The 9,882-nt window shown below is 41.0% G+C and overlaps 1 protein-coding gene across 1 annotated transcript; it reads right to left on the bottom strand.

Moving 5' to 3' along the window:
* Positions 1-2,840: 2,840 nt before the first annotated feature.
* LOC147464494 (uncharacterized) lies at positions 2,841-3,494 on the bottom strand. The gene has a single exon (XM_086508127.1). It carries the CDS (start codon positions 3,492-3,494, stop codon positions 2,841-2,843), a length of 654 nt encoding a protein of 217 aa, XP_086364253.1.
* Between the last annotated feature and the right edge of the window lie 6,388 nt (positions 3,495-9,882).

Below are 9,882 nucleotides of genomic sequence, written 5' to 3'. Positions count from 1 at the left end.
TCCTTACTCATGTTTTGACCATGTGGACGAGAGAGAGAGAGAGAGAGAGAGAGAGAGAGATAGATAGTTCTATTATCGTCCTGAGAGGTCAAATATGACCTATGGGAGGGACCAAATGAACATGTCACGTGGTGTGAGTGAAGTTCATAAGTGACTCTCGATGCTCAAAAATGGCTGAAATGAGCGTCGCAATAGAGAGTCCACATCGTGGTTGGGAGAGGAAGGTATGTAGGGAGAGATCATGGCTGAATATATGGGGAAAAGAGGACCTAATGTGGTCAAAAGCTAAGCACTCAAGTAGTGTGTGGTACTCACTCTCTCGCACTTGACGAGGGCATAAGGTGCAAAGTCGATGACACTCCTCGCCAGTGCCCCAACGTCCTGTCTCGCAGCGTAGAGAATGGGAGCTAAGACGAATGGAGGCAATGGTGCGGATCGCACTCAACGGGATGGGCTCAAGGATGTAGGAATGGGTTCGGTTACCTCGTTCCGAGAAGAAGAGAGATTTGTAGTTTGGGGCAACGTGTGTGGTGTAATGGCTAAAGCGAGAACCTCCGGATTTCTCCCAAGCCGTGATACATTGGCGTTGTAAGAAGGCCTCATTAACTTGGGAGTCGATCGACGCATCCTTGACCAAGTGACATGCATCCCATCTTCCAAACCATTTCTTGATATCAAGCATCCACCCCGAACTTAGTATTTTGCTCTTGCATGTCTTTTGAACCATTTGACTTGCTTCATATGCGATTCTAGGAAGTCGATGAAAAGGGATACGTTGTGTCTTACGCATGTACTCCACAACCCTTTACATATCCAAGACCTCAATGGGAAGCAATCCGGACTCAAGACGTAAGAGCATGTAGGGTGTTTGTGTCTTGACTTGGAGAAAGTTGGTAAGAAAACGCTTTTGGACATTCTCAAACTCTTTCCAAGTAGACTTCCCGATGCTTCCACCCCACACTTCCACTCCATAAAGAAGCACCGGTGTCACCAATGTGTCAAAGAGGTACTTTTTGAGAGCCCAACACTTGATCTCTCCTGCATTGCACATGTTCTCAAATGCATAATAGGCCCTCTTTCCGGCTTCCAAGCGACGCATTGCACAATCCTTCCATTTGTGATTGGATGGAACCTCAAGGCCAAGGTACTTGAAGTGATCTACCACTTCAAGTTTCTCATTGTTATATACAATGCATGGATTTTCATCATTGAGGGTTTTTACAAGCATAACCTTGGTTTTGGATCCATTCACGATCAGCCCGCTATGTAGGCAAAAGCGTTCCAAGACACTCATAAGCTTTTGTGCATCTTCTAAGGTATGTGCCAAGAGCACTACATCATCGGCATAAAGCAAAAGCATGATCACCGCATTTCCAATCTTAACCTCTTCTATGCCTTCTTGCTGCATAAAGTCAAGAACCATGCATTCCAATTCATCAATGAGTAGCCCAAAGAGGGTTGGGGAAAGTGGGCATCCTTGTTTGACACCAATAGTGCTTGCAAAAAATTCTGAAATTCCATCTCCCATACGTAATCGACATATCACTTTTTGGTAGATGCGAAAGACTGCATGTATAAATTCTCTCGGCACTTGAAGGCTTTGCATACATCTCCAAAGATTTCCTCGCGGTACTATGTCAAAAGCTTTCTTGAAATCCACAAAGCAACAATACAACTTTTTTCCTTTCAATCGAGACGCTTCCATAAGAACTCGAAGAGTGACAAGGTGATCAATAGTGCTATGATGCTTTCGAAAACCTGCTTGGCCAAGTGCACGTTTGCCATTCTTTTTAGCCCATTCACTTATCTTCATCTCCATGATACATCCAAATAACTTTGCCATTAAAAAACCAACCATTATAGTGCGATAGTTGTTCACATTGTTTACATCTCCTCCTTTGTGCAAAGGTTTGATCCAATTTGCACTCCAATCATGAGGCATGCCGTACTGAAGTGCAAGGTTAAACATATCGCATATCCAATATCGTGAAGAGCACTAGGAGAGCGAACCCCACTAATGTTTTGACCATGTGGACAAAAATGAGGGATTGAAGGAGGGGGGGAGGAGAGAGAGAGAGAGAGAGAGAGAGAGAGAGAGAGAGAGCCATGAACAAAATTGAAGGATTGAGGGGGAGACAAAGAGATATGAAAAACACTTTCATAGTAACAAGTAGTACATAGGCTTTATCATCCCAAAATTACAAGGAAAAAGAGTACTTAAACATTTCACAAATCAAAAATTATGGTGCAAACAAGGTACTAAACACCTGAAGTGGCCTTCATTTTCTCTTTCATGATAAGGCCCATGACATCTTGGTTAGATTCCTCTACACCTTCCTGTGGTAGATAAGTCACTTGTGGCTCATCTCCTTTTGTGTCTATTGGATGAGACTTTTCTTTAGTCTTTTCATGTGCTCTAGAACAAATTCCATCAACTTCACGTTGCTCTTGCGAGTTGCAAACTATCGTGATGGTTTTTCTTCGACTCAAGAGTGTAGCCTTTGATGCAAGACCACCTGCAAACACATCAAGGACAACCTTGTGCTGGTCATTGAATGCCTTCACAGTTTTGTTGATAACTTGCTTCTTCCTGCTCACTATTGCTTTGGCCACTTGTTGCTCTTCATCAAGATCTTTGTCAGTCCCCTCCACTTCAATGTGTGCATTGCCCCATATTAGGGGCTTGTTTGTATTGTTGACATAGCGATCAAGTTTGACAAAAGTTTTGCTCATGCTGCTCACTAATGTTAACACCACAAATGTGTCTATGTCTTCAGAAGCAAAATTGTTGGCTAAGGGCAAGAAATCAATGCTACCAACAAGCATCTGGAACTTTATTCTCATGTGTAGAAGACCATCCTCCAAAGCAACCATTTGCCTCCGAGTAAGAAAGGATATAGGATGAATTGTTTAGGCTCACAAGTCATCTTTAGCAAATAGGAGACAAGCCTCTCAAACTTGGAGGAATCCCAATCCATTCCTTCTACTCCAGGTGCAGCATCCAAGATAGCTACACCAATGGTAATTGGATCTTTATACACATTATATATTAGATCAAGGGCTTCTAAATCATATCCAACAATATACACTGACCAAGGGAAGGTGCTAGAAGATTGAGGGGTCTCCTTTCTTCCAACAAAGTAGTTCACGATGTCTCTTGCACCATTGGATAGTGGACATGGATCAGTCTTATGTACTAGTTTTTTTGACAACCAATCACTACAAACACCTACAAACTTTGAGTAAAATTTCTCTATGATATTGTAGTCATTAACTAACTCCTCCCATGTTTTCAAGACACTGTTGTTGGTTGATATTGATGCATTGAAAAGTGTGACCAACTCTTCCTTTAGCACCTTGTCCTGCTTTAATTGCTTTGTCCTTGTTTCCATATCTATAAGATCTTTCTTATCCCACTTAATTCTAAGAAATAAGACTTTCCCTTCATTGATTTTGTTTTGCAACCTATTAATCTCTCCATCCTTTAGCCCCATCAAGCAACGAAAGGTAGCCAGTGATGCTTGCCTTCCCTTCTTTCCAGGTCTTTCTGCTTGAGATAATAACTCACCTTTGGCATATTGTTTCATTATTGAAACCCATCCATCAAATACTTGTTGGGAGCTCACTATCATTTGATAGTCCCTTGATGTCCATTTATCCCCAATGTAATCAACAAAACCTTGAAAACATATATAGACAATAACTTTGTAAGAAACATAACAAACATGTTATTTCGTAAAAGCAAAAAAGGTAGTGTGTCATGCTCTACCTACCAAGGTAGTCGTAGCATGCTAGACTTGGGAAGTTAGCATTGTTGAGGTTTTGATGGAGATTCAAATGCCATCCATTGGTCTCTCAACTACTTGAATTGCTCAATATAAGGAGCATTCTTCATGACATTATGTGAGTCTTTGTTTGTCATGCGAGATAACTCTATACACATTGCTGCTGGACATTCCATAAGTATTCGAGCATTTTGTGTTGCATATACATTTTTGGTTGCCATGCAATGTGGTGTTGTGCTTTGGCTATAGATTTTTGCTGCATGTATGGAATGTAGACCTGATATAATCCAATAAGAGTATGTACTCAACATGGATTCCTTGACCTCATTGCTTGTAAGTGGTCTTGACTCCCCGTATTCCCTAATATAAGGCATTAGGTAAGTTGTGGTGGCAGGAGCCATAGGATTACTAACAAAGAGTTTTGTTAATGTCTCCACATAATCCCATGCAAGGGTTCTATATGTATAAAGTGGAGGTGCCTCCTCACATTTAGCAATGGGAATGGAAAATTGTGAAGTGGACCCAAATGGAAAGAACTTTTCAAACATGTGAAACCCCATTTCTTCTTGCTTTCCTTTCTTATTGCTTGACCCTAGGGAATCAAACGTCATCTCTACACCCTTGATGTGAAGAGTAACAAGTGGTTTGGGATTCAAAACTCCAAGACTTGAGGATGTAGGAGAGCCATCGAAAAGTGTGTTGGCCACACTTACAACAATGCATTTCCATGGAAGATTCCCGACCCTTCAAGTTAACAGTGTTCGTAGGGGTTTCTTTTCTAGAATTGTCCTCGCGAGGCAATATATGAAGCTTTTGCCTTTCTTTCAAGCGGACACCATCTCCTTTTGCTAAAGAGATGAATTCTTCATTGTGTTGAACATTTTGAAATGCCAAGACAAGATCCCCTGTGCAAGAGATATCCTCAGACAAATCCCACCCCATATTTTTTAGAGAGAAGTTGTTTTCAACCCGCATCCGTGTAGCATCAAAGGCCATCGGGTCAAGCTTGTAGCACATATTATAGTCGTTTAACTTAATCTCATTACAAGGAACCCCTTCCTTGCCAACACACCCCTCTGTAATATTGTCTATCACCCCATTTTGCTCAAAACCTAATGTTTCACCTTTTTTTGTGAATAAGAGAAAATCTGAGTGTAATTGTCCTTATAGATCATAGACATCAATATACCATAAATATGAAAACTTTTCAGTAACCCCATCAATCACCTCAAGCCCCTTCTTCGGAGTTTTATCTTTATTTGCCATTTGGGAGTCTATAAAAACATACAACAATAAAGCATTAATCCACATTATTGTAACTTGAATATACCTAAGTACTTGCTTAACTTTTGACCATGTGGACAAAACTCACTCACTTAGAGTATAAAACTTACGAACGGATTGATAGAGCTTTGACCATGTGGATAATACTTAGAGAGAGAGAGAGAGAGAGAGAGAGAGAGAGAGAGAGAGATGTGGACAAAAACAATGACAAAATGAGAAATCCATGAGAAATCTAAGTGAGAGAGAGATAAATTACAAAACTTGGAGAGGAAGTGATAAATTTTGACCATGTGGTCAAAACTTAGGGATGGAGGGAGGGACACACACACACACACACACACACACACACACACACACACACACACACACACACAGAGGGAGAGGAACAAACTCATTCACATAGACGCAACCAAGTGGAAAAAGATCACTCACTAAGAGAGAGTGTAAAAACATCATTTCAAAAGTTTTGACCATGTCGTTAGAAGTGAGGGATGAAACGGGGAGATAGAGGGATGAGGAAGCCATTGGTAAAACTAGCAGAGTCAGAGGGAAGGTACAAAACTTAAGAGGGGGGTGATAGAGTTTTGACCATGTGGACAAAAATTTGGGGGACACAAAGAGAGAGAGAGAGAGAGAGAGAGAGAGAGAGAGTTTTGACACTGTGGACAAAACCAATGGCAAAGTGACAAATCCATGGGAAATCTACGGCCAAAGAGAGAGGGGAGAGAGAGAAATGAAGATAGAGAGGGGGGAGAGATAAAGAGAGAGTTTTGACCATGTGGACAAAACTTAGGAACAGAGAGAGAGAGAGAGAGAGAGAGAGAGAGAGAGAGAGAGAGAGAGAGATTTTATTATCGTCCTCGGAGGTCAAATATGACCTATGGGACCAAAGTTACATGTGATGTAGTATGTGTATGGCTGATGAGTGACTCTTGATGCTCCAAAATTGTGGTGATGAAAGTCGCAATGGAGAGACCACACTGTGGCTGCGAGAGGAAAGTGTGTAGGTCTAAGTCATGGCTGAAAATGTGAGAGAAGCAAATTTGGATGTGACCAAAAGCTGAGCATTCCAGTAGTGTGTGGTAAGACTCTCAAACTTGTAGTGAGCAGAACTTGCACAGTCGATTTGACTCTTCTCCATTACCCCAACGCCTCGGCTCGCATCGAAGGGAATGGGAGCTAAGCTGAATGGCTGTGATAGTGCGTATTGCTGACAAGGAGATAGGCTCAAGCATGTAAGTGTGAGTACGGTTTCCTCTTTCAACAAAGAACATGGTTTTGTAGTTGGGGGCAATATGGGTGGTGTAATATATGAAGCGTGACCCACCAAATTTCTCCCAAGCAATGGCGTTGTTGAAAAGCTTTATTCACTTGGGAGTCAATTGAAGCATCATGTGGCAAGCATAATGCATCCCATCTCCCAAACCACTTCTTTATGTCTTGCATCCATCCCGTGTTCAAGATCTTGCTTGTATGCGTCTTTTGAACTTTTTTGCTTGCTTTCCATGCAATTGTAGGAAGTCGATGTGAGGGGTTTTGACGCATCTTTATCGTGTACTCCACAACCCTTTCCATTCCCATAACCTCAATTGGAAGAGATCCCGACTCAAGAAGTAGGAGCATATATGGTATTTGTGTCTTCACTTGGAGAAAGTTTGTAAGAAAACGCTTTTGGACATTCTCAAACTCTTTCCAAGTAGACTTTGAGATGCTCCCGCCCCACACTTCAACTCCATAAAGAAGAACCGGTGTCACCAATGCATTAAAAATATACTTCTTGAGAATCCAACACTTGATGTTTCCCGCATTTCACATGTTGTCAAATGCATAATACGCTCTCTTTCCAGCTTCCACACGACGCATAGCACATTCATGCCACTTGTAATTGGACGAAACCTCAAGGCCAAGGTACTTAAAGCTCTCAACAACTTCAAGTGTCTCATTGTTGTACACAATGAATGGATTCTCCTTATGGTTGGTTTTCACAAGCATAACCTTTGTTTTGGATTCATTCACAGTCAGCCCACTATGTAAGCAAACGTTCTCAAGGACAACCATAAGCTTTTGTGCATCTTCTAAAGTGTGTGCTAGAAGCACTACATCATCCGCATTGCAAATAGTGACCTCTTCAATGCCTTCTTCTTGCATAAAGTCAAGTACCATTTGTTCCAATTGATCGATGCATAGACCAAAGAGAGTTGATGACAACGGACATCCTTGTTTAACCGCAATAGTGCTTACAAAAGTTTCTGAAATTTCTCTTCCCATGTGCAATTGACAAATCACCTTCTCATAGATTCGAGAAACCGCAAGCATAAACTCACTTGGCTCTTGGAGTTCTTCCATCCTTCTCCACAAATTGTTACATGGAATCATATCAAAGGCTTTCTTAAAGTCCACAAACCAAAAATACAATTCCTTGCCTTTCCTCCATGAGAACGTGAAGAGTGACAAGATGATCAATGGTGCTATGGCATCGACGAGAACCCGCTTGTCCTTTCGCACGCTTGTCATTTTCTTCAGCCCAATTGCTCAATCTCATCTCCATTATGCATCCAAACAACTTTTCCATAAGAGACCCACTCATTATAGTCCAATAGTTGTTTACATTCTTCACATCCCCTCCTTTATGCAAAGGCTTAACCCAATTAGTACTCCAATCATAAGGCATACCCATGTTGAAGTGCAAGGTTGAACATATCACACATCCACTCATGGGTAAAATCTCCCGTCCATTTGATCATCTCCGTCTTGATACCTTGAAGATCTCCCGCTTTGACAGTGGCCAACTTTGCAAGCCCACCACATACATCCTCAATAGTAAAAAAAGAGGGCATACATGAGAGTGAACCATAAAATGACATTTTTTCAGCATTTTCTTGCTCATATAATTGCCTACAATGTGTGTACATATCCATAAGACTCAAGTTACCAAAATTCTCAACCCGGTTGTCCCTCAAGTTTCTCCGATATCTTCCAACAAAAGATGAAAATGGCTCTTCTAAGAAACAACTAAAGAGAATTGAGTTCACCTAAGAGATTGTAAGATTAGTAGTAAAAAAGGTGGTATTGATGTGTCCCTTGTTGAAATTGTAAAAAATTTAGATGGCTCACTTCAGAGGGCTACAATGACACAATCTGCTTTAGCCACAAACATGAGAGAGTTGGGAGAGCATAAGCAAAGGACCATGCTTCATTCCATCCCATAGGAGTTGAATTGTCCTTAGGAAGACCCCATGGAAAAAATAGAGGAGCGACATCAAATTTGGGAGCTTCGTGGTGCAAAACTTTGTGCATATGACATGCCGGAGTGGAAAGCATAAAATTAGTAAGGCTACCACATTTGGCCATCAAAAAAAGCTATCAATACTTGAGAAAAGACAAAGCCTTCGGTTCACAAGCTAAAAATGACTTGGTTATAGGAGTGCACGAGAACTAGGCAAGACAACTAGACCATTATAGGAGATCACATCCAACATAACACCGACTTAGTAGCGAGAGACAAAGATAGCTTTCAAGCATAGGTATCAAGAGGATGATGAGGAGTCAAATGCCATGAGTTTTATGTCATAGAGCGACGACAAATACTCTAATATATCCAAGAAGATGCAATATTTGCACAAGAATAGGCAACAAGAGGATGATGAAGAGTCAAATTCCATGCTCTTTATGTCGACAGAGTGGCAACAAATACTCTAATATATCCAAGAAGAAGCAATATTTACACACAAGTCGATGATGTGCAATCTTCTAGTGCTGCCGAGATACAACTAGAGAAGGTTTTTGGTGCTAAAGCTAAGTATTCAATGATGAGTCTCAAGATGGAGTTGTACTCTCTCGCTATGCGTGCTGATGAAAACATTACATCCCTAGTTAATCGATTGAAGAGTATTAAAACTCTACTTGTTTATGTCGAAGCCCCAGTGCCAGAAGAAGATCTCATAGCTGTTTTCTTAAAAAGTTTGCCTGATAAATTCCATCAGATTGTTACTGTTTTAAAAGACAAAGATCCACTACCCTCCTTGGATGGTATCATCAATTCATTGCAGGAAGAAGAAAGGAGGGTATCCCGTACCAATTCTCCCATTATTCCAGTGGATGTATAGTCTCCCCTATCAATTATTCTGGTACTCCTAGTGCCTATGCAGTCACTAAATGTGCTTCTACCTCAGCTTCATCTCAACCATCCACTGGTACCAGATATTGTGCCATTTGTGGGCGCAACAATCACCAGACAAAGGACTGTTTCAAGAAGAATCCTTGTGTTCCTTGTGGTAAAACAAATCATCCTTCAAATAGATGCTTTCAAAAGGGTAAAAATTAGATTCATGTGATTGATGGAGACACCGAATCCCAAATATTTTCTCTTGACAATGATGTTTTTTAGATCAACTCTTTTCATGTTTTTCCTAGTCAAAATAAATTGTACGGGCTATATACACTACCACATGAGTGGTAAGACCTCCCAAATTATCATTTTTTTGTCAAGTCCTATTTTGTTCTTCTTCTCATGAGGTTATTGGGTACACCTTAAACCCAAGGTTTGGCAATGAACCAAAAACTCCATTTGTTGGTAGCTAATTTTTTGACCTACACCCTATTTGTTCAAGGAGGGGTCCACGATACACCAAAATCCTTGGTTAGGAGAGAAGCTAAAACTCACGGTTGTCGAGTACACCAAAAACTCAAGATATCATGAGAGTGATTTGGGCTTGAGGGGGGGATTGTTAGGTATCAAGCCCTAGCCTCGGTTATCTATCGGTGGGAAATGCCTCATAAGGCATGCAAAAGAACTCCACTTCATTTAGAAGTT

This window comes from Adiantum capillus-veneris, chromosome 1, assembly GCF_014529385.1.
Source record: "Adiantum capillus-veneris isolate H3 chromosome 1, ASM1452938v2, whole genome shotgun sequence".
NCBI lineage: Eukaryota > Viridiplantae > Streptophyta > Polypodiopsida > Polypodiales > Pteridaceae > Adiantum > Adiantum capillus-veneris.
Note: the sequence above shows the minus strand (reverse complement) of the source record. Positions and strands in the feature narration are given on the sequence as shown.